Genomic DNA, 25,665 nt, shown 5'->3' on the forward strand with positions numbered 1-25,665 from the left:
CTTTAGCAATCTACAAATATATAACAAGCTTTAGCAAAGCTACAAATATATAACAAGCTAAAAATCTTAGGCATCATTCCCCCCTAAACTGCACCCCTATGTCAAACATCCAAATATTTTTAAATCCTTCAGGAATGGGAACTCCCCAGGGCAGACTGTACCAGAGCTGGACAACTTTTTGGGGAAGAATTTTTCCCAATATCCAACCTAAACTTCCCTTGGTGCAACTTGAGGCTGTTTCCTCTTGTCCTGTCACTTGTTACCTGGGAGAAGAGACTGACCCCCACCTGGCTCCACTCTCCTGTCAGGCAATCCTTGTGAGCATACAGAGCTCGTTTACATCTGTACTCCATTTATATCCATATTTCAACAATATTGTTTGTTCTATACTATTTAGGTTGAGAGGCTCTGGCTCTTATTCTGCAAACAGCAATTTCCAGTTATGGCCCTTCCCCTTTTCAGTCATCAGAAGAGTGCTGCAATGCACAGGTTCTTGAGTGGATCGAGTTGTACAGCCATGGCTGAGCAGGCACTAAGGATGGGCATGATGAAAACCTGGAATGCTTTGGGTTAGACAGGGACCTTAAAGCTCATCTAATTTCAACCCCCTGCCATGGACAAGGACACCTTTCACTAGACCAGATTGCTCCAAGATCCATCCAATTAAGCCACACTTCCAGGAATGGGGCAGTCACAACCTCTCTGGGCAACCTGTGCTGGGGCCTTACCATACTCACAAGGATGAATTTCTTCCCAATATCCCATCTAACCCTGCCCTCTGTCAATAGGAAGCCAATCCCCCTCATCCTGTCACTCCAGGCCCTTGTCCAAAGTCCTTCTCCAGGTCTCTTGGAGTCTCTTTAGACACTGGCAGGGGCTCTAAGGCCTCCCTGGAGCCTTCTTTTCTGAACAGCCTCACCTCTCTCGGCCTCTCTCCAGCCCCTGGAGAATCTCCATGACCTTCTGTGTACTTGCTTCAACAGGTTGACATCTTTCTTTGGTGGATTACCTCACCTACTTTCAGATATGAGCAGTGGAAGCCATAAAGATCAGAGCAGCCTTTCATCACATATGTGCTCACTCTCTACCACACAAATCTCTTCAATGAGCCTGAGTTTTCTCTCAGTTCACTAAGTAGTTTTGATTTTGTTTGAAGGGTCAGTGTGCGAGATAACCCACAATCTCCAGTACAGTTCCAGTGAGACAACCTCACTGTGTCATCCTCATGCGTCTATGGCAGTGCACCCCCTGCCCCACCCCCAGGCCACACTGTGATCTGAGAACAGACAGTGTGATGCCAGGGAAAAGACACTGATCCAAGTATCTGCTCCATGTCAGAAGAGACATGTCTACACTACCTTGCTACACTGCTCCTTAAGGCTGTATGAGTGAGGACATCCCATGTAAGAGTGCCACAACAAGCCTATAGATCCTTCTGGACTACCTTAGGAGCATTGATGAGGCACAGGGCACAAAATGTATCCTGAAATTCCTTCAGCATCTCTAGGAAGGGCTGCTCAGCATGCCTAGCTCCACTCCCACCTCTGCTTCAGAACTTGGACCTTTATCACTGCCCTCTATGACTGCAGCAAAATGCAAAGCAAGGAAGCGGTCTGGCTGCAAGAAAAGCCCCGTGAGGCCAAGTGCGTGGCCTTGGACATCCAGAATAGATGTAGCCACAGGCCACCTGCCCAGGCTCTCCCATCTCTGGTCATTAGGTAGGACAGACCTACCCTTAACATCTGTCTGGCACTGTGCCATCTGTCAAAGACTGTGGAACAGAGGGAGATGCACCACATCCAGTCTTTCTAGTTGGGAAAGCTCTAGCACAGGTCACTGATCTGTACAAAGTTCTTCTGGAAGATCCAGTGCTGGATTCCTCTGGAAACATCCTGCATCTCCAGTACTTGGCGCTACTGTGGTCAACCCAGACACCAAGAGAACTGCATCAAAGACCTCAAATAGGAGGTCCCCATGAAAGCAGGAGGTGCAGGATGGAAGATAGCGGGACAGGTTATGTTCTGTATTGACAACCTCCGTACTGCTAGAGATGGACATCTACCTACTGAACAGAAAACATCACAGAATCATGGCTTTTAAATCCCTCCAGGGATGGGAACTTCACCACTGCCCTGGGCAGCCACTGCCCTGGCAGTGACAGGGCTGGACAACTCCTTCAGGCAAGAAATTATATGCTTCAGTTAAGCCTTTGATGATCTTGCCCTAGCAGGTGGCTTACTGTGATTCTTGCAATCAGGGTTTCCAGCATCCCCACCAGGCAGCTAAGCCTCATGGATCACTCAAGTCTTTGGAAGCACAGGTTCTGATATGGTCAAACCACCCTTCCTGGACCCCATTCTCATGGCTACTACCACCAGAGAGACCCCTCTACTTCAATTTTAGCTCACAGGCTATGATATACCTTCAGGTCCCTGAATCTGCCTCATTTTAAGGGAAGTGATCCCAAGTCCCAGTGTAGGACTTTAATCCACAACATTGTGGCCCATGAGTGAGCTACAGGTACTGAGCGAGTCATATGGTAAAACAGGATTTGTCATTTTCTTGATAACTCCATCCATCTGCCTTTTGCGCCCTCGGTGACTGCACTGAAATGAGTGTTCTTCCCAGGCACTCCATCAGATACTACCTCCATGTGCTCTTGGATACTCAGGAAGCCCTGTGCTTTTCATCCACTGCCAACACATTCAGCATTCTTCTCTGGGAAGTGGCCTTCTGTGAGAAGTTGAGCAGAGGACTACAACTGCTAGATACAAGGTGGTCTGAGAGTGGTGTAGCAGGTGATGGTGGCAGAACAGCTCTGCTCTCCCTGTGAATTACCCTCTGCACCATATTCCCTGTGGTAAGAAACATTTCCATAGCTCTTATGATGGCTGGGAGACTCAAGTTTAATAATAAGCACTGATATAATCACTTCCTGTCAAAATCTGCTCTGCCTAAATACTGGCACTAGTCTAATAATAACACATCACACATTCAGCCTTCCTTTCCACTCATCTTTCAATCACATTTCCTGCTTTTGGGATGTGCCAACCCCTCCAAGCACTTGTCCATCAGCTAGACTCCTGGAATCACAGCTATTAACTGCATCTATCCAATTTGCAGGTAATGGGACATTCAAGCAAATTACCCTGAGGAAAGGTAACAGTGCCATGAAAATGCAAAGGAACTGTACTCAGCGATGCAAAGCATGTGAATGTTCCTGGAAAAAAGGAAGGAACTTGCAAAATCAGGTGATTAAAGAGGCTCCAAGGGAGCTGGAGAGAGACTTTGGACAAGGAACTGGCGTGACAAGACGAGGGGGAATGACTTCAAAGTGACAGAGGGCAGGGTTAAATGGGATATTGGGAAGAAATTCTTCCCTGCAAGAGTAGCAAGACCCTGGCACAGGTTGCCTACAGAAGCTGTGACTGCCCTGGAAGTGTTCGAGGCCTGGTTGGATGGATCTTGGAGCAACCAGGTCTAGTGGAAGGTGTCCCTGCCCATGGCAGGGGGATTGGAATGAGATGAGCTTTGCCCTTCCAAACCCAAACCATCCCATGATGAGTGAGTTTCAAATGAGGGATTCTCTGGCCCATACACTTTTTGTGTTCTTCCTCTTGCTGTGAGGCACTGGGGCAGAACAACACCCTACACCAGATTCTAGAAGGAGTGGGATGCCACTGTCCAACTGGGCTGTTCCAGCTTCCCTCCATAACTCACCTGTGTTCAACAGCCTCAACAAGCTGAGTTTTAATTTGCTGATCAAGTTTTGATTGGATTAGAGGCAGAGCCTATTCAACAGCATGAATACAAATCTAAATTGACCCTGGTGATGACTCAGAGGGCAATGCTGAGCTAGAGCTGGCTGGGCAGTTCAATCGATTGGGGAAAGTGCTTTCTGCTTGTAATGGCTGGACTAACATATTGTTCAATAAATAAATACATATATACAATACAGGGGGTGGGGAAATCAATGGTGAGATGGTGGGAGGTGACTGGGGCTGTGTGAAGAGAGATGTCATGCCTGGACCACCGCCGGCAGCTGGGGTTGGTGAACCAAGAAGCCTCATGATCCCCATGACCGTGCGTTATCAGCACAATGCAAACGCCTGGCTGGGTTTTGATACGCGGCTGCCCTGAGCTCTGGCAGGAGCCACATGTCCTGCCTGGACACAAAGAAGATCCTTGTGTGGTTATATCTTAACTGTGTAAAACTTAGCACAGCAGGAGGGCTGGAAGGAACTGTTGCTCAGAGGAAGCTAAATGTGGATGTGTGCCTTCCCAGGAGCATGTTTACATCTACTGATGGCACAGAAAGCCAGGCAGCCACAGCAATCCCTTGCGCTGTGATGTGTTATTATTAACCCAGATGAAAATGACTGACTCCTCAAAAAGGAATAAAAAAGGACAATGGAATCCAAAAAAAAAAAGGAAAAAATCTCGAAGGGTGGTAATTGTTATATTCTTCAGTTTTCTTTAAGAGTGCGACATGGGTGAATCATCTTTCAGAAGCATGGTGAAGGCACACAAGGGAGCTGAGGAGTGTTAGAAGCCCTGCTCCCTGCCTGGAGCATTAAGAAAATGTGAAGAGAAGCCATTTCTGTGGCTTGGAGGGGTGCAGGAACCTGCTAAACTGACAGTATCACATTGTGCCTGAGTTGCAAGACATCAGATGGTGTTCATCCCTGAAAACAGGGATGCTCATGCCCCGGGGTCTGAGATGGGGGTACTGCCAAGGCAGAGGTGTGAGCAACAGCTGCAGGAACAGCCAAGTGGTCACTGTTCATCAAAAACACCCAGAAAGGGAGTGGTTGAAAGTCAATGCCACAATTTGTAGGATCAGGCCCTCCAAACATTCTGTCATCACAGCTGAAACCCACAGCCAACTCCTCAGTTCACTGACAGGTGACACATTGGGCCTTATCTTCTTCCCAGGGTACTCAGATATTTCTCCAGCTCTACTGCAGACAGCTCTGAATGACTTGCCTAAAGTGAAAGGAGTGAAAAAACCCCCATGGACCAGATATATGTACCTAATATAGATAACAAGACTGCACCAGTTCATCATGTCACTGCCTGTAAACAGGGAAGAGATCCAGATCAGTCACCCTTCACCAATCTCAGAACAAACCCACTAAAATATCACAGTGCATGAGGAATTTTCATTACCAATATAAAACAGCCACATAGCATCTTCAATGCACGTGTGAATGAGGCACAGCTCCCAGCAATGTACATGGAGGCAAGGAACAAACTACTTCCTGACTCGCCTCCCTAAGGAGGATTGGAGGAGGGTGAGGGATGGGGCAAGGCCACACTGGCCCGAGCCCTGCTGGCTCTGGTTCCATGGGAGAACCTTTGACCCACAGCTCCTTTGATCTTCACAGAAAGGCAAAGAAGGAAAAGGAGAGCCAAGGCTCAGGGAGGAGTCACTTGACATTGATCATTCCCGGAAGAAAGGTGTTGAGAAGCAAAGGTGAAGAAATGCAAAGAAATCCAGACCTGAAGAGGAAGGCAGAAGAAGAAAGGGTGTGCAGGAAGTCAAAGCTGCAAAAAGAAAATGAAGATGAGTAGATGATGTAGGGAAGAGTCAAGAGGAATTTGGAGGCTAAAGCCCCCAGTGAAACAGGAAGACAAAGCTCAACATGTCCTGACAGTGCACTATCAGAAACCCATACCCTGGGCTGATCCCACAGCATGGACAGCAGAGGAGAGGGCAATTCTGACCTCTCAGGTGAGACCCCATATGCAGTGCTGCCTCCATCTCTGGGCCACCCAAAATCAGAAGGATGTGAAGCTGCTGGAGTGAGTCCAGAGGGGAACAAAATGATGCTCTGAGGGCTGGAGCACTTCTGTCCAATTAAAACATGGGTATTGCTGCTGTGAAAGCCTTTATGGAGTCTTGCACAGGTTTGAACTGCACTTGAACTGGATTCTGAGAAAGGAATCCCTGTGAGTGCACCCAGGTGCTCCTTCCCACCACATGAGCCATGCAGAAAACTTTGGAAGCCCTAAAATCACAGAATCACAGAACCATTTAGATTGGAAAATCCCTCTGAGATCATAGAGTGCAACTGTTTCTCCAGCACTACCGAGGCCACCACTAAATATTGTCCCCAGGTGCCACTTCCATATGACTTCTAAATCCCTCCAAGGATGGTGACCCCACCACTGCACTGGGCAGTCTCTTCCACGGCTTGACAATATTTTCAGGCTCGGAATTTTCCTTAATAGCCAACCTCAAGCTCCCATGGCACAATTTGAGGCTGTTTCCTTTTTTCCCTGTCCCTTGTTACCTGGAAGAAGAGAGTGATTCCCATCTGGCTCCACCCACCCGTCAGGGAGTTTTACAGAGTAAGAAGGTTGCTCTTGAACCTCCTTTTCTCCAGGCTGAGGCCCCCAGCTCCGTCAGCCACTCCTCATCAGACTTGTGCTCATGCTCCAGCCCCCTCCTTCAGAATTGCTGCCCAGGAGTTGTGTCAATGTGGTTGGATGGGAGCAGAAACAAGGTTCCAGTGTTTTTTAGAACTACTCAAACTTATCCCACTGGGACTCAGACTTTCCATGTTGCTCTGTGCCTTAGTCTCCCTTACCACACAAGTAGTTCTCTGCCTCAGAGGAGGCAGAGAAGATGACTTGATATTTCAGTGTCACTTTATTTCTGTGGAAATGATAAAAACCGGAGTAGCTGATAACCAGATATAGAAAAGGTCACTATTCTACAGAATGTAGACATACAGCTAAAGTCCTACTTGCTTTGGGGTTTCATTTATGATAGCTTTATTGCTTATTTTAACAAATGCACAAACCCCACAAAGCTCTGAGTTTAAATACTAAAAATATGACAATGCTATGGTAATTCCCACAGCAATGGGAATTACAGCATAAAACCTTCCTTTGCTGCTGTAAACATGGTCACAGCTAATGTGTCTTTAGCCCACGACCCAGTTATAACATGTATCATCAGGGAGCCAAATAATTTGGACATTGTCTCGTATAAAAAAGAAACCCTAAATATCTGTCTCCACTAGATCCACTACTGCATCTCCCCTCCCAGGCAGAGACCAGTCTCCTCCTGGAGACCTATCCATGGGAATATTGCAGAATGCTTCTTAATGCCTCCCCGCATTTTGGATACAAGACATTTCCAAGAGGAAGAAGATGATCATTGTTTTGCTGTAAAAAGAAAAGATGGACCCCAAACTTGCCTTCCGGCACACTGGATTTCATCTTGTAGCTGATGGCAACTGACAGAAATCATTAAAGCAGTGCCCCTGGAATTAAATTAAACAGATGGACTGGGGCGGTCTAATTGGAAGAGTGAGGGCTGTGGAAACTGGGAAACATGACAAAGCTAAAGGAAAGGTCACAGAAATCTCCAGCGCACAGTGGAGACTGAAAAACGTTCATCGTTCTTCTCTGAAAAACACCTTTGGAAAGGCATCGAGGATGAAGGCTTCCTTTTTATTAGCTGAAAACACTCATCTCAGTTCCCAGCATCCCAGCCCTTCAAAACCATGCTGAGGAACCTGTGGAGGTATCATTAGCCGTAAAACTGGAAGTGGTGAGAGAGCCAGGAAGTTAAACATTGGAATGACCTTGATCTTTTTGCAGGCAAACAGTTCATGTAGGTCCTGTTCAGCTGGCTGAACCTCAGACATCTCTGAGCCAGGGACAGCGCAGCTCACCTCTCCAGAGGCTGCTGGCCTGAAGAGCGAAGGACCAAAAGTCATAACAACTTCAAATCCATCATATCAGGTGGATTACACAGGCAATTGGACTAGGGAGGATGGATTCACACTGCCAGAGGACAGGGTTAGACTGAATACAGGGAAGCAATTCTAACTTGAGAGAGTGGTGAGGCTCAGGCACAGGTTGCCCAGAGAAGCTGTGGCAGTCCCATCCCTGAAAGCGTTCAAGACCAGGTTGGACTGGGCTTGGAGCAACCTGGTCTAGTGCAAGGTGCTCCTGCTCACAGCAGAAGGGTGGAAGTGGATGATCTTCAAGGTCCCTTCCAACCCGTGATTCTGATTCTGAGATCAGTTGCTGTGGCTGAAGAAAGCAGATTTAGAGCATAATCTTTTACAGAGGGACCATACTCTATAAACAAAACCATCCTGCATCCTGGTGCCTTTGACTCCTCCCTTCCCCATTACACCCTGGCCACAACATCTAGTTTCAGTTACACAGTTCACCCTGTGGACTAGGTCCATTAGCAAACCATTTGTAAGCAATTTCAAACTCTCTGTGGGTCATGTTACAGCTCAATGCATTTCCCACTCTGCACTGTGGACATTTCAAGTCTAGAAACAGGACCGAGGGCCAAAACCTTGTCTGGCATGATGCAAGAGCTGTTACATATGGAATAAGCTTGCATTTATGTTTGCCTCCAGAAAGGAGGGAAAAGAAAGGTGGGAAAAGACCTTTAAGATCACCAGGTCCAACAGTATCTAATTACTCTTCTGCTACCTGGAAAAAAGTTATAGTGAGCTTCAGGTATTCAAGGTCTTCTTAATTTTCACTTTAAGTCAGTATTCATCTAAAATGTGGGAAAAATAAACAGAATTTGCCCAACACAGCCAAACCCTTTTTCTTTTGGCCAGGTACAAAACAAAGACAGATGGGATGATGACTCTGCCCTCTCAGAAGGGACCAGCCTGGAGTCCACAAATTTTTTACTGTCAAGATGTTTTCATTAGCATTTCCACTTTATTTTAGGCATGATTTTAGGTAATTATTGTCCCATGAACAGCCTTTCTCCCTGTCTCCCCTTAGCCTTTGCAACTCGGGAAGTCCTGTTCTGCTTCACCAGTCACTTGGAATGGTCAACAGTCGTCACACTCTGCTGCTGACCATTGTCCAGTGGGAAAGGTGGGAGGCTCCCAAGCCCATCCCTTCATGGACAGGCAAATAACAGAGCCCGTTGCTGCTTGGACATCAAAGTTAAACAAACATTCACAAGCCCCCACCTCTGGGCCTGTTTTAAGGAGCTCCCTGAGGAGGTCACGACTTTCAGCTTGTCATAGTACACATCAAAGTTTGCACCACACACGAACTCAGCACATGGATTGGGATAGTGTCACCCGAGAGCGGATATTCAGCCTTTGTGCACTGCTTTAATCCTGTGTTTTCCCAAGTAATTAAGCTTTTTTGCTTATGAACTTGTGACTAAGTAAAGCATCCCTGAGAGGTTGTAACATCAAAGCTCATTCTCCCGTCTGTCCCACATTTTCCAAAATTGGATTTCTTTTTCTCTTTTTTTCCATAAATAAAAAAACCTAATTGAATTTAGTTGTAGACTGAATATATTTAGGAGTGTCTTTAAAAGGTTACAAGAAGCCAGAGTGATCATCATGGGAACTGTGGAGCAAGGGCACAGCATTCAGCCCCAGTGACACCATCACCAGTGAGAAGATATGGGACAGCTCTTACAGGAGCGATTTTGGCTGGTGGGGTACCCTCCACAATGACATCCCACAGGTATGGGCTCATCTGTGGCCAAAACGTAAGAGCTGGTGTGGAATGGCACCATCAGTTCAGCTGTCACATCCGTGGGATGGGGGAGCAGCCTGCCCTGATCTGTCACACCACACCCTGGGCATAAGGAGAGTGACAAGCTCCCTTGGGTTAAGTTTCACAACACATCCCAAACTTTATGAAAACCCTCTACAGAGCTCAGTATGACTTTAGGAAAAGGCTGAAGTGAGTAATCATGATGTGAGATGCACATACCTGGAGTGCCTGCTGATGGCTGCCACCATGAGAGCCGTCCAGCCAAGCTTGTGCCTTGTGTTCACATCTGCGCCTTCTTCCAACAACCTGGAAAGGGGAGAGATATGATCAGAAAACAGATCTAAAGACAGCACCTCAAGCATCCTGGAGCTAATGAGGGAAAGCACAATGTTTTACTGTGCAGGCACCTGCTCCAGCAGAGCCCAGAAGACTCAACATGAAATTGATTCAATACAGTTCTCAAAGGTGACCAAACTTAAACAAACATTCAGTTGATGGCAGTCCCACTCCTTTCAAATGGTGCAATGCCACCATCTTGCTTTCTGTATTATTTGTTTGTTTATTTATTTAATCTGTTTAGTCTAATTTCCAAAGAACCAATCAGTAGCAAAACTGATAAACCCGAATTCCAATGACACTTGAATCCTTTGGCTGCAAAGCACCCATTAGGCTTCAGAAGCAGCTCAGTGGACCTCCAAAGCCCAAGCCACCTGCAGATACTTTGTAGTTTTCTCATACAGCATAAGAACAAATAAGACACCCTCCAAAAATACTAGGAATTAAACTATCCTCTCCAAAATTTTCTCAGCTTTTGCAAGATAATGGCAAGGGACAGGTTTTTGCAGCAGGTATTTTAGCTCAACCTAAAACATGTGTCAAACCCAGACAGTATGAAATGATAGTTCTCTCTGCACACCACAAGGAAGAAAGGAAGTTCAGAATTGAGACACAGTGCTCAAGTTCAATGAGAAAACTCTAAACCCTGCATGTTCAAATCATAGTATCATAGAATGATTCACAGAAGGGTTTGTGCTAGAAAGGACCTTGAAGACCATTTTGTTCCATCACTTCTGCCATAGGCATGGACATCTTCCACTAGACCAGGCTGCTCCAAGACCTGTCCAACCTGACCTTGGACACTTCCAGGGAGGGGGCTGCCACAGCTCCTCTGGGCAACCTGTGCCAGAGCCTCACCACCCTCTCAAGGAAGAACTTCTTCGCCACATCTAATCTAGATCTCTCCTCTGTCAGTTTGAAGCCATTTCCCTTTGTCCTGCCACTTTCTGCCTGTGTAAAAAGTCCCTCTACACAACCAGATCCATGACTACGAACCAATTTTTCTTGCAGGAGCAAGGTGCTGCCAATACCGAGACAAGGAAGCCATGGATCAAGCTTTAGAAAGCAGGGTGGACCATGCAAGAGTCAGCAGTTCTCTGCCCCTTGGTTTATCCTTCTCCCTTTTCACATATTAAGGTTTTTCCATCTTCCTTTCTGGGTGAGGCTGTCCCTACACAGTGCATCCTTCACACAGGTATAACAGGGAAGAGCTGTCATTAAACTCCCTACTGGGAGAGACACAAGTGAACACAGCAGCCATGTTCCATCTGCCCAAAATCCCAGGCAAGGAAGTCAAGGTCAGGTGTGACTGCTTACATGCACTGAACAAGTCAGATCACCTCTTTAAGGACATAGAGAGGTAAACGTCTGAATTCAGACAGCCTTTCCAAATTCCTCACCCTTGGTCTGCTCTGGTGGCAATGCTCTCACTGGTTAAGGGTGGAATGAGTGAAAAAGAAGGGAAATGAACCATATTCCTCTTCCGACAGTTGGAAAAAAAAAAAGGAAAGAAGGAATGCTGGTCCAGGAAACACTCACAGATATACCCCCAGGGTGTCTTGCAAACCTTCCTCCACCTCATTGGAAACCTTCACAGTAGTTTCACTAGAAACTTATCCCAAGGAACAAATACACTCATATACAGTGACACCTGGTGTGTTCAACCCGAATAAGAAAGGCTCCAGGGAGAACTTAGAGCCTCTGCCAGTGCCTAAAGGGGTTCCAAAAGACCTGGAGAGGACTTTGACAAGGGCCTGGAGTGACAGGACAAGAGGGAATGGCTTCCCATTGACTAAGGGCAGGGTTAGATGGAAGAAATTCTTGAGGGTGGTGAGGCCCTGGCACAGGTTGCCCAAAGAAGCTGTGGCTGTCTTATTCCTGGAAGTGTCCAATACAAGGTTGGACAGGGCTTCTGGCACCCTGGTCTAGTGGAAGGTGTCCCTGCCCATGGCAGAAGGGCTGGAACTAGATAATCTTGAAGCTCCCTCCCAACCAAATCCTTCAGTGCTGCGATATATGGTATGATAATCCTAAAGTTATTTCCAACTAGCAATGCCTGAACTTTGGCTGGTATCTTGAACACAGCTGAACGCAGCTCACCCCACTGACTGGGCAAACCAGCCAGATAAACATCATGTGAATAAAAAGCCTGTAATCCTCTCCAGTTGAACTACTTGCCTTATTTGACAGAGACTGAAGCCTGAGAGCCAACAGGCAGATGGTTTCAGCCAAGCTCTACACAGAAGCACGTTGGTGAACTCTTCTGACTTAAGTGGTGGTATGATACACAGGTAATGGGTCTGGGTGGACAATTTGACCATCCTTTTTTGACAGAAGGAGTGGCCAGTGCTAGTGCTGTGGTTCTGGGTGCTCTGAACTGTTCATCACATACTTGGACAGAAACCTAATAGCTGAAATACTAGAATCATAACTGGCAGCCTCCATTTGTAGCTCCCAACTGTGATTCAGGAGGCTGTGACCACTTTAAATTATCACAGCACCAACAGAAGCTTTATGCTCTCTTTACCAGGGTTACAATTTAAAGTTCAATGATAATGAACTATCTGGCAGGTCAAGAACAGGACCTTGGTCCAAAGAAGCCTGATACTTGAAGAATAAATTTTCACACAGAATCCTCTCCATATCTAATTTTTATTTCCTTTTTCTATCTGGTTTAACACCTGAAGAACCACCCAGCAGTGTGATGGAGAGCAGGGATGATTCACCTACAGCCTTATGGGGGTTTGGATCTACACAGCCCTGCATATGCCTAATACTGGTCAAGCTGCAGCTCCTGCATTATCCAGTGGCCCAGTAAACTCATCTGGGGAGTTGCACAAGAGCAGCCTTGGCCCCCACAGGGTATGGCATAGAATTATAGAATCATTTGGGTTGGAAAAGCCCCTCTGACACCATTGAGTCCAACCATTCCCCCAACACTGCCAAGCTCACCACTAACTCATGTCCCCAAGTGCTGCATCCACCCATCTATTAAATCCCTCCAGGGATGGGGATTCCACCACTGCCCCAGGCAGCCTGTGCCAGGGCTGGACAGCCCTTGCTATGAAGAATTTGTAGAATATCCTTATGCTTTCTCCTTCTGCCAGCACCACATCCCTGCAAGTGAATGCCAAGAGTGTGCTGCCAGTTCTGCTGCCTAAAGAGCACTCTCAGACAACAGAACGCTAAAAGGAGAAATATCCCTGTGCAGCCACAAAGCTTTCCATCCTGGTGAGGCCGGATGTGCCCAGACACACAGGGGATAGCAGATTGCTATCTGCACAGATCAGCTCCCTTTGCAGCTCCACTTACAGAGGTGTTTGCACTCACAACAGAGATAAGGTAGCCTGACTCAGACCCATGGCCACTGCTGGTCACACCATCACCTGCTCCAGATGGAAGGACACTGCCTGCAGCAGAAATCCACACCACAGCTCCATCTGTGCCACCATGTGTGCCCTGTCCTCTGTGCAGGCACAGGGAGTTGCTCCCTCAGCTGGAAAACTGCTCGCTCGCTGCCACTGCCGGAACAAACTCCACATCCAGCTGCCCCAGACCCTAAGGAGCCATTCCCACCAGCACCAGAGCTCAGGATGCTGCAATGGCAGAGATCTTACTGTCTCCCCTGACTCACCCTAACTGCTTCCAAAAATCCTTTCCCAGACATTGTGATGCCCAATCCCCTTCCACTCCTCTCTCAGAGTGGTGTGGATCAATGTGTCCAAGTTATTTCTGAATTTCATTGTATTTACTTGGCCATTTGAAAGTAATTTGAAAGCAGTAACATTCACATCACCCCTCTCCTACAGTGTGTCACTGTGACAACCTAAAAGACACAGAAAATCCAGGAAATACAGGCATCTTGATGACAAGGGAGAGGGAGCCTGAAAAAAGAACCCAGAAAGGGCACAGTAACCCCAACACCAAAACTGCAGGTAAGAAGGCATCAGCTATGCCAGGATGGAGGCACACAAACCCCTTCAGGCTGAGAACTTTTGCCTGACAATAAAAGCCTTAAAGCGCAACACCAACCACTGATTAACATCCTCAGTAGAGTTTAATTGATGTAATTTTGCAAAGTATCAGGCCCATTTGCACCTGACCATGGTATTTATATTTTACATTAAAAGGGCAGAGAGACCACCGTCCTGGTCACCTTCTGCCAGCCACGGGGTTGCTCTGCTGCAAAGAGTCAGTCTTAATTTCACCTGTCATGAGTTTTAACATTTCATGAGAGGGTTTGGACTGGAAATGACCTTGAAGAGCGTCCAGCTCCAATCCCACTGTCACAGCCAGGGACACCTTCCCGTGTTTGCTCCAAGCCCCATTCAAGCTGTCCTTGAACACTTCCAGGGATGGGGTAGCCATGTGAATGGGTATTTCTTCCCAATATACAATCTAACCCTGCATTATGTCAGTGTGAAGTCAACCCTTCTCTTGTTACATTTGTTTTCTCATAAATGGGACCTGCAGTGTAATTCCTCAGTATCTCCCTTTGAGACAAAGGACAGGACATCAGCCCTTATTTAAAATAAAAATATGATGTTTTAAACTAAAAGATGAGAGATTTACATTAGATATTGGAAAGAAGTTCTTCCCTGTGAAGTTGGTGAGGCCCAGGCACAGGTTGCCCAGAAAAGCTGTGGCTGCCCCATCCCTGGAAGTGTCCAAGGACAGGTTGGAAGGGGCTTTGAGCAACCTGGTCCAGTGGGAGGTGTCCTTGTCCATGGCAAAGGGGTTGGGACTAGATGATCTTTAAGGTTCCTTCCAACCAAAGCCATTCTATCATCCTGTGATTTTAGAATTCTCAAGGCACTTTGGAGGAGTCACTGAAAAATACCTATGAGTACTGAAAGGCTTTTTTCTCTACAGACTGGAAGGACATACTGAATACTAAATTATCTTAATTCTTTTAAAAAAATAATGAAAAAGATCCTAGTCTGGCAGTCAAACCTGTTTAATCATCTTGCATCCAACAGGAAGGATGCTGGAGCCTCTCTTGTGGGATTAGGTTACAGGCTTGGAGCAAAGGTATTAGGATCGGTCAAGTAGTTTTCCATTCAGGAATCTAGATCATCATAAGCATCATAATGCCACATCACTGAGCCCAGTGAGGGAATTACTTGTGTCATACCATCTACCATAATATGCATTGACATTTCATTTAGGAGCTGGATTTTTTTTGTTTTGTTTTGTTTTTTTTGTTTTGTTTTGTTTTGTTAATCATTGCAAGATGCTCAGCAACTTAGCAGATTTTCAGACAACCGAACTTTATGTTCAGGGTCTTCAGGCCCACCATTTATTTTTTCTCCACCTGATTTAATGATATGACAATCGATAAAGCCAAGACCACTGCTCAGATCCCAGACAGCCAAATGTATTTACCAGCAGGAGTATTTTATTTTAATTAAATAAAATCCTCTGATCAATGTTTAGGATGTTTATCCACATTTTAACCAAGTAAGATCCAGGACACTCCCCTCCTAAGGAGCTTCTCACATGGATACAGCTCTATTAGGGCCACTTCCAGTGTTTCTCAAATGACAAACTGTTCTTTGACTGCAGTGGTGCCACCAAGATATCCCTTCCCCTGGCAGGAGTTGAACTGGATGACCTTTAAATGTCTCTTCCAGCATAAACTCTTCTGGGGTTCTGCGATTCAAGACCTGGTCAGAGGAAGAACACTAAACCAGAGCTGGTGCTGTTTCTGACTGGGGAAGTACTCATATTTAAGGGATTTTGAGAAAACTTTTTTTTTTTTTTTTAATGGTTTTAGGGCAGAAAGCTGACAGACAGCAGGGTTAGATTGAATATTAGGGAGAATTTTTTCCCTATGAGGGTGGTAAGGCCCTAGCACAGACTGCACAAACTTACATGTCTGCCTCATCCCTGTAAGTGTTCAAAGACAAGCTGGATAGGGCTTGAAGCAACCTGGTCTAGTGGAAGGTGTCACTGTCCATGACAGAGGGTTCGAACTGGGTGAGCTTTAAGGTAGTTTCCAACCCAAACCACTCTGTGATTCCCTGACTCTATGAACATTACTGTCTGCTCTGGAATTTGCTAAAGGAATCTGGGCAGAGCAGCACCTACTGCTTTGTGCACAGGCCCTATTTTACCTCAAGACAGCAGCTCCCAAAGCTTTAGCACTTTGATCCCCACAGAAGAGATAAAGAGCCCACATCGGCAGCAATGAGCCTTCTCCCCCCACTGCCCCCGGACAGATGTGCCTTCTATTCACCCATCACTGGGGTTCTGGGTGACTGACTCGGTGACACTGTTGAGCCCAGAGGGCATGTTTGAGTTTGTGCTCAGCGCTGGGAGCATGCCCAGCACTCCATCCTGACAGGTGGAGGAAGAGGAAGCTGGAAACTTGAACTTTTGCAACAACAATAGCTTCTGTTTCTGTCAGCCTCTTAAGACATTTCCCCCAGCCCTGTCCCAATATGTCACTGTTTAACTGCAGAGTGTGGGACACCCTCAGATGTGCTCACCCTCCTGGGAACTACCCTCTGCTTTGCAGAAGAAGTGGGGAAGAAAAACATCCCAACTGAACAGTATCTTGGAATATGAAAGCACAATCCCTGCTAGATTTTCCTGTCAGGGAAAGGATCTGCTTGTACAGGAGGACACAGCGAGCTGCTTGAAACCCTTTGATGTGGCTGCTGTATTCTCGGAGAAAGCTCATTGCTGTCTCTCACCACTCCCCATCTGTGCAGGGCCAGTAACACACCATGGTGCTCCATGAAAACACATGGAGCAGCACATTGTGGGGAAGGGAAGGGAAGGGAAGGGAAGGGAAGGGAAGGGAAGGGAAGGGGAGGGGAGGAACAGCATTTCTCTACAGCTCTCAAGGCAGGAAAGCTGCTCCCAGGACATGGGGGATCCTGGAGGAATCCTGGTAACCACAGCCCTGACAGCACAAACAGGCCATGCAGAGAGGCCAGTGGCCAAGGAGAAACTCCTGGAAATAAATTTTCAAAATCAAGGTAAGCTCTTATAAATCCAAGTTTCAAGAGATAAAACCAGCTCCAAGAGGAGAGCAGGTCTGGGGACACAGAGGGTGGGCAAAACCACCATGGGTGAAGCACATGGAGTGGGAAAAGTCAAAGACAAGTACAACCCAAGCATGAAAAGGCTAATACAGACACGTGAGTAGCTGTAGCTGCCCTGTACCTGTAAGTGTTCAAAATCAGGTTGGATGGGGCTTGGAGCAACTTGGATTAGTGGAAGATATCCCTGCCCGTGGCAGGGGGCTGGAACTGGATGAGCTTCAAAGTCCCCTCCAACCCAAATCCTTCTGTGATTTGACAGTTGGCATCACCAGGTTTGGAAGAGAATGTGAAACCTTACATGGAGTAACCCAAATTCAGTCACCCCAATGCAACAGCTGAGCTGTGTGCCAGAAAAATACCCTACCAGCCTGCCAACCTGCTCTGGCAGAGGCCAGCAGCGTAAGGGGGAAATGAGTCATCATTGTCTGCAGAGGAATTTGAGCATAATACACTAACTTCTGACAATCCATTTCTGCTGGAGGTGGCATGTGTCACCGGCTCAGGTTACTCTGCGCAGGTCTGAACTCAAGTGTCAGACTCTCTCACATGCACCAACATTCACCGTTTATGTGCTGTGTAAGCAAGCACTCAACATCTTTTTAACCTGCTACCTCACATCTTCCAAGGTATCCCTTAACTCCTGAGCTGTGAGGAAAGTGGAATAATTGCTCCCCTGGTTGTATGTGCCACATCCATGCTGGTGGACTGCTTCTCCTCCAAACCCAGAGCTGCTCAGGAGGCTTTCCTGCACTCAGCCCTGCTGATAAACATCTCCACTAACTGGAATTAACCCTGTGATGGTTCCCAGGCGTATTCCAAACATACAGAAGCTCCCACACATCCAGGTGTGTTGGTGTCTGCTTCCAGAGAGAGGGATCTGGGATTTATGGGCTTTAAAGCTGCTTTGGAAAGAAGCATGAGATCTCCTGTCTCCCATGGTTGGCTTGGCGTCGACTGCAGAGACACTGTGACTCAGTATGCAAACTCAAACAATCCTGGGAGGCCAAAATACACCAAGAAGATGATAAAAAAGGACAGTTTTCCAGCTATCTAGAATAGGAAAGCCAATAGTCCCCCAATACTTCATTGTCAACATGAAGAAATCTGGGCTGTTGTATCTGCTCTGAATTCCTGCAGCCACAGGCCAATTTAAATGCAATAATCAGTAACAAAACTTTCACTTAAACACAGTCCTGGAAATTTTGGTCATTTAGGAGAAAAGACTAAAGGGGACATTTACATGATAAACATCTTTTTATCCTAAAAATCCTAGGTGTCTGTAACTCAGATACACACAGACAAATGCAGGGTCAACATCATATAAACACAGAGTAATGGAAATAAATATAATCGTAAATCATCTCCCAATCCTGTCTTCAACCTGCTCCCACTACCACTGCTGAAGATATGTCAGCTGTTCAGGACTGAGATAAGGTACATGATGGCTAGTGGCCAGGAGCCAATGACATGACTCTTCTGTGCACCCTACAAAGCATTCAGGCATCCCTCAAGCCTCAGTCATGACACTCACAACTATTCTGTGAGAGAAGATCCTTCAACAACATGGGATACCGGCTCCCATAAAGGCCCACCTCCTCCACACAGTGCCTTTCAATGATCTGATGCTCCAGGTAAACAAAGCCTGACACACTGCAGAGGGATTTTTTACCCAGTCTCTGAATTCAAATGCAGTCTCTGAATTGTTGTAACAAACACTGGAGACAGGAAGCAAACATAAGGCTGGGGGACTGTACTCCCAGTCCATCCCCCAAAACTGGAGAGAATCAAAGGATTACAGCTGGGGGAGAGCTCAAAGCTCATCTTTTTCCTACTGCCTCCCATGAGCAGGAACACCTTCCACTAGCCCAGCTGCTCCAAGCCCTGTCCAACCTGGCCTTGAACACTTCCAAGGGACAGGGATGGGGGAAATTTTGCTCAATGAGCTGTGCTGCTTACAAACAAGGGAGAAGAGACAAGGACAGTCTGGAGGAGGCAGAACTGCAATGAGTCAGAGCCAAGATGAGTGGTGCTGCTTGAAAACTGAGAGACCACTGTCTGGGGCAATCAAGCCTGACTTAGCTGTTTCTGCATCTCCTCCACCTAAAAAATCAGCTTGGAGAGAGCAGACTCAGCTGAAGCAACTGACATGGAGCTTCCTGCCCCAGTGCCATGTCCGTCTGGATCCCTGTGAGAGCAGGAGAGCACCTGGTCAGCTCCAGACCTCATTACCACACAGATTTGAGTGGCTGCCTGCTGTTAGGAACGAGGCTGATAACAGCCATCTGACACATGCTCTGTGTCTCCATGAGTCACAGCTGCACAGGGCTGAGGAAAACACTACTCCATCATGGTTATCTGGTGAGAAAACTGCTGAAAGCCTGTGCTTTTGGGGTGGCTTACTAAGAAACAAAGCTGGAACACAAAGAATCAATATTAATACTGAATATCTACACAAGTGGGAGTGAGATGGGCATCTTTTATGCCTTTGCTTCTTGCTTTCCCTCCAAATGCACAGAATAACTGAGGCTGAGGGAAATTAAACTATCTACATCAATTACGTATTATATTTTGTGCTGGCTAACAGCACGAAGGGCTTGGAGGGAAGAGCTGGTTTGCCACACACTCCAAAGGGGATGCTCTCAGAATTTAGCACGTTCTTTCAGCTCAATGAAGAATTCAGCCTGGTTCCCTTCATTCAACAAGTGGTTAGAGATGAGAAAACTTGGCTGGAAGCTCAGAGGAACCAGAGATGATAGAGGCAAGCCTACAGCAGAGGGGCTGGATTCAGCCTGTGGATATGCATTCTTCGCACAGCAATACAAATGTGCATTCCAGTGAGGTCTGTCTGCTATGCCTGAAAGGCCTGCTCCTTTTCAGAGTTAAGAATCACTGCTTGGAAAAATCACAGAATCATGGAATGGTTTGGGTTGGGAGCAACCTTAAAGTTCAGCTAGTTCTAACCTCCTCTCCCATGGGGACACCTTCCACTTGCCCTGGTTGCTCCAAGACCTATCCAACCTGGCCTTGACCACTTCCAGAAATGTGGCAGCCATGGTTTCTCTGGCCAGCCTGTGCCAGGGACTCACAACCCTCACAGGTAAGAATTTCTTCCCAATATCTCATCTAACTGCCCTCCATCAGTTTGAAGCCATCCTCCCTTGCCCTGTCACTCCATGCCCTTGGAGTCCCTCTTCAGCTGTCATGGAGCACCTTTAGGCACTGGCAGGGAATTCAAGCTCTCTCAGGAGCCTTCTCCAGGTAAACATCCCAGCTCTCCCAGCCTGTCTCCAGAACAGAGGGGCTCCAACCCTTGGAGCATCTCCATGGCCCCCTCTGGGCTCACTCCAGCAGCTCCACAGCCTTTTCATGACGAGGGCCCCAGAGCTAGAATCAGTACTTTAGGTGGGATCTCATGATCTTCTTGGTACGTACTACCCTCTCTCACACAGACATTTTCTACACTTTAGACTAAGATTGTATTTCCTAGTAACTGTATTCTGATGTTTTCATGTGCAGAGGGCCATGACCAGCTGGCAGCTGAAGGCACTTGGAAAAGATCAGCATCCCACTTCAAACAAGCTTGAAGCTGTATAAGAAACACCCCAGGGGACAGTGCAGGCAGGGGACAGCAGTGTGGCAGGAGGACAGGTAATGTTCCATGGATAGCTGCCCAGCTGGATTGTCACACTCCCGCCCTGTCAAAGCTCAGCTTGGACTTTACCCCTTGCAGGTGGAGAGAGCATTGAAGGCAAGACTGTTTGTGTCTTCTCTGTCAGCTCTGCAGTAGGTCTGGCAATCTTGGGCTGTGGAAGCTTGTTGTAAAGAGATTTATGGAATGAGAGAGTGGTTAGGGTGGGAAGCAACTTCTGGAGATCACCATGTCCAACCTTCTCCTTAAGCAGGTTCACCCAGAGCAGGCTGCAAAGGATTGTGTCCAAGTGGGGTTTGAATATCCCTGAGGAAGAAGATTCCACAGGCTCTCTGGGCAGGCTGTTCCAGTGCTCTGTCACACTCACAGTACAAAGTTCTTTCTCATATTGAGATTCCTGTGCACCAGTTTCTCCTGATGCCTCTTGTCCCATTGCTGGGCCCTATTGAGCAGAACCTGGTCAATCCTCTGACAATCTCCCTGCAGACTGACAGACAAAGATGAGTTCCCCTCTCAAGTCATCTCTTCTTGAGGCTGAACAGCCCCACCTCCCTCAGCCTTTCCTTGTAAGAAGGATGCTCCAGTCTCTTCATCATGTTTGAGACTGAAACTGCGTGCAGCAGGGCAAGTCAGTAGTTTTCACCATTCATGCTTCCTACACAACCAAAAAGCATGTGCCAAGGCAGAGTTAAGCACAAAGCTTCGAACAGTGGGAGGGCTGCCAGCCCCACATGGAACAGGATGGGAAGGAAGGCCCTGGAGAGCCTTTGCAGAGGGATCTGGACAGGCTGGCTTGATGGGTTGAGGCCACTGTATGAGGTTCAATAAGGTCAAGTGCTGGGTCCTGCACTTGGGTCACCACAACCCTGTGCAGATATACAAGCTGAGAGCAGAGTGCACAGCAGGAAAGGTCCTGGGGGTGCTGGTTGACAGCGGTTAAACTTAAGCCAGATGTGCCCAAGTGGGCAAGAATGCAAATGGTACCCTAACTTGTATCAGCTACAGTGTGGCCAGCAAGCCCAAGGCAGATCTTTGTTCCCTTGCACTGGGCAAGGTACCTCAAATCCTGTGCGCAGTGCTAGGCTCCTCATGACCAGAAAGACTTTGAGGTGTCCAGAGAAGGACAGTGAAGCTGCTGAAGGGTCTGGACCAAAGGGGCTGATGAGGAGTGGCTGAGGGAGTTGGGGGGACAGCCTGGAGAAAAGGAGGCTCGGGGGGACCTTCTCACTCTGTACAATTCTCTGAAAGGAGGGTGTAGCCAGGTGGGGGTCAGGCTATTCTCACAGGTAACAAATGACTATATGAGAGGAAACAGCCTCAAGCTGTGCTATCGGAGGTTTAGGTTGGATGTTTGGGAAAATTTCTTCATGAAAAAGATCATCGAGCCTTGGCGCAGGCTGCTCAGGGCAGTGGTGGAGTCCCCATCCCTGGAGCGATTTAACAGACATGCAGGTGTGGCACTTGGAGACACAGTTTAGTGGTGGGCTTGGCAGTGCTGGGGGAATGGTTGGACTCAATGATCTCAGAGGGCTTTTCCAACCCAAATGATTCAGTGATTCTGTGACAGAGCACAGAAACAAAGGGAGAAGCTGTAGACGTGCAGCCCAGCAGGATGGTGTACAGCCGCCAGCCCTGCCCTGACCAGCTGGAGCACAGAGCATCCCTCTTGCTGATCTGCCTGACCAGGCTCACAAATCACCCAGACATCCCTAAACAGCAGCTTCCTGCAATTACAAGCAGCAGAACACATGTGCCAATTAGCTGCACACCAATATCCTCTTTGCCCCTTGATCTAGGCCAGATCTCAGCCCTGGGGTGCAGCAGAGCCAGGTGCTTCATCCAAGATCCTGGAAACTGGATGGAACATCCCCTGGCTGCAGGCCAAGAGGGCTCTCCTCTCCCTCTCTTCTTTTGCACCTTCTCTTCCCTTTGCTTCTATACAGGGATGGCAGCTCCTACCTCCCCAGGTGCCTGTGCTGGGTGGGAGATCTCAGCCGGAGACAGAAACACATGTATGGTGTACACAGGAGAGCAGCAATGTCTCTTCCCATCCTACACAAGCTGCCAGGCTGCCAAAAAGTCTGAATTCTATACTGGCTGAGGGCAGCTCTTTGTTACCACCTCATGGAATTTAACAGTGCCAAATACACCTAAAAGGTGCCATGGCATCACCCCATGAGGCAGGCACAGCCAACTGTGACAAAAAGCCTGCCACCATGGGACAGGAGCTCTGGAGATGCTCCACTCCCTAACAGCTATATCTTTGGTCACCCAACCACTCAATTCCCTGACTTCCTTGGCTGGGTGGAGCTCCCCCTTCTGCTTCTTGTGGGACAAAAGGCCCCTGGAGAACTCCTGGCTCAGGCTGAGGAACCCACAAGGGCTGTTTGTTCAGAGACAGACCCCAACAGATGAGCTTCTGCAGCGTGTCGCTCACAGGGGTATGTCCACACCTGCACAGTATGGCCTCACACTGTCCTCTCTCAGCACAAGGATCTGTGATCCACCTCCTGCTCAACAAGTAAGGGTGTTCCCCATCTCTCCCCACCCATTCTGGATCTGACAGGGTGAGGGGAGCACCCCATGGGGGCTGGGAGCAGCCAGCCTCTTCCTTCTCCATGTGCTGAAAGGGTTTTCCTGCCCTCCCAGCCCTTGGCATACTGCTCTCATGTCTCAGAACCCTACTCACCTCTTGACTTCTGAAACGTCGTTAATCCTTGCAGCTTCCAGAAGAGCATCCTCTGAAATGCAGAAAGAAGGGAGGAGGGAGTTAGCATGGAGAACACACATGGACATCCTAACCTGGAATGTGCAGGGGCTGCTGCTGCCCAGAGCTCTCACTGACCACCCCAGTGAGCAAGAGCCTATTCCTGTGAGCAGGTTATCTAAAAACTTCTCACTGTCTGTCTGACTGACTCCAGCCCCCCATCACACACCTTGAGAACAGGGTGCTGCGGGACACAGCAGGCATCCCAGGGCAGTGGACGCTGTCACCCCAAGGTGTCAGCCTCAGCTACAGGTTTCCAGACCCCACAGAAGTGTTCCTACCACAGAGTCAGAATGACACCCCCTGGCTAGAGAAGGGAAGAGCAACACCCAGCTCTGGGAGATGGGGTAAGTGATGGGTTGGGCTGAGTTGGGAGGGACCTAAAAGCTTATCTCATTCCACCTCTCTGCCATGAGAAGGGACTCTTTTTACCAGACCACGTTGCTCCCAGCCTTGTCCATCAACACTTCCAAGGGAAGGGGCAGCCACAGCTTCTCTGGGCAACCTGTGCCAGGGCCTCACCAAACCTCACAGGCAAAAATTTCTTCCCAATATTCCATTTAAGCCTGTCCTCAGGATTAGAAGAAGCTAGTCAGTGGGAAACCATTCCCCCTTATCCTGTCTCTCCACACCATGTCTGAAGTCTCTCTCTAGCTCTCTTGGAGCCCCTTTAAGCACCAAAGCATTAAAGATAACCCTTCCCTGGAGAGCTCCCCAGGTTACAGACAGCAGGCAGGTTCCATCCCCAAGGAGGGACCCCACATCCCCTCCGAAAGGGCACAGGACTCTCTGTCCTGCATCCCACTCCTCCCGCCCTGGGGCCGGCCCCAGCAGCGATAGTCACCCTTGGACAGGCGGTCCCGCAGGTAGCAGTAAGCCAGCGCAGCGATGAGGGCAGGCAGCCCTGCTCCCGGGGAGCAGCTCCCAGCTCCACTCTGATGCCCGCCGGGGTCTCCCGCATGACAGCAGTGCTGCTCTGCACCTGAGGGCCATGGCGTCGGCTCTCTGAGGGATGCCATAAGGCTGGACGATGTTGCTGGCACAAGGCAGCCAGTGCTGGCCAGGCCGGTGGCAGGTGGCTGGGGTGTATGCAGTGCGCCCAGGCCTGGAACAGGCAGCCCTAGGCTCTCCGCCGTGGTGGTTCCCTTTAGGCCTGGCCCATTAACTAAGGGAGAGCCCCTTGGGCCTGATCCCCTTGGTAAAGTGGGGCCTGGCAGGACAGCCACCGGAGAGTCCCCGGGGACCGGCCCCGCTGCCAGGGCTTCCCCCCCTAGGCCCCTCTGCCGCCCTCTGCAGGCAGCGAGCCGCCATGACAGCCTCGCGCTTGGCGCCGGCCCGAGCCCACGGCGTCCCCTGGCGGCCAATACCGGGAGCAGCCGCAGTCGGGCCCCGGCCCCCTCAGCCACAGCCGCCGCCGCCGCAGTCCCGTAGGTCGCACGTGACGGCGACCACCATGGCCGCGCTCGGAGGAGCCGCGCCAGCCCCTGTGGCAGAGGGCAGAATGCCAGAGACGCCAGCATAGTTCCCTCGCTCCTCCCGCTGCGCCGCTCGCACCTTACCCCCCCCCCGTCGCTGAGGCCGGTGGACAAGATGGCGGCTGCCGGCCGGCGGAGCTTGATGAAGCGGGCGTGCAAGGCATGCCGGGAGATGTAGTCCCTGCCGCACCCAGCGGCGCCCTTTTCCGCCGCGGCGGACTACAACCCCCAGGAGGCGTCGCGACGCGGCTTTCCCGGGGCATGCCGGGAAACCGTCGTAGGCTGCGGGACATGGAGGGACGTGGCTGGCGGGGTCCGGCAGGGGGAGCAGCGCAGGCGGGGGGGGCGGGGACCCCGGGCGCGCGCATGTGTTACGCAAAGGGGTCGCGCGCGCGGGAGTGCACGGACGGACAGACATGCGCACAACGAACAGGGCACTGACCCCACCCACACAGACACACCTGAACACACACACACACAGACACACCTGAACACACACACAGACACACCTGAACACACTCACACACAGACACACCTGAACACACACACACAGACACACCTGAACACACACACACACAGACACACCTGAACATACACACAGACACACCTGAACACACTCACACAGACACACCTGAACACACACACGCACACCTGAACATACACACAGACACACCTGCACTCACGCACACGCATTTATTCACACACAAACATGTGTGCACTCGCGCACACAGGGGTGTTCTACACGCACACATGCAATGCCACACGTGTGCACACAGGAGCTTGTGCACACCTGCATGCACGCCTGCTCTCCTGTGTACACTCGTGTGCAGCACCTGCGCCCCCAGGCAGGACTTGCACGTGTGGCGGTATGAA

At 49.0% G+C, this 25,665-nt stretch overlaps 1 protein-coding gene across 1 annotated transcript in view; it reads right to left on the reverse strand.

Moving 5' to 3' along the window:
- The window catches only part of CLPB (caseinolytic mitochondrial matrix peptidase chaperone subunit B), a 73,839-nt gene extending 48,931 nt beyond the window's left edge, over positions 1 to 24,908 (reverse strand). Inside the window, exons 1-3 of the mRNA XM_041469550.1 lie at positions 24,162 to 24,908; positions 23,240 to 23,291; positions 9,733 to 9,819 (exon numbers count right to left, since the gene is read on the reverse strand). Coding sequence (XP_041325484.1) covers positions 9,733 to 9,819; positions 23,240 to 23,291; positions 24,162 to 24,837 — 815 coding nt within the window. The 5' untranslated portion in view covers positions 24,838 to 24,908. The remainder of the gene's footprint in view (positions 1 to 9,732; positions 9,820 to 23,239; positions 23,292 to 24,161) is intronic.
- Positions 24,909 to 25,665: the final 757 nt, after the last annotated feature.

Source organism: Pyrgilauda ruficollis, unplaced genomic scaffold (genome assembly GCF_017590135.1).
Source record: "Pyrgilauda ruficollis isolate IOZ18807 unplaced genomic scaffold, ASM1759013v1 scaffold236, whole genome shotgun sequence".
NCBI lineage: Eukaryota > Metazoa > Chordata > Aves > Passeriformes > Passeridae > Pyrgilauda > Pyrgilauda ruficollis.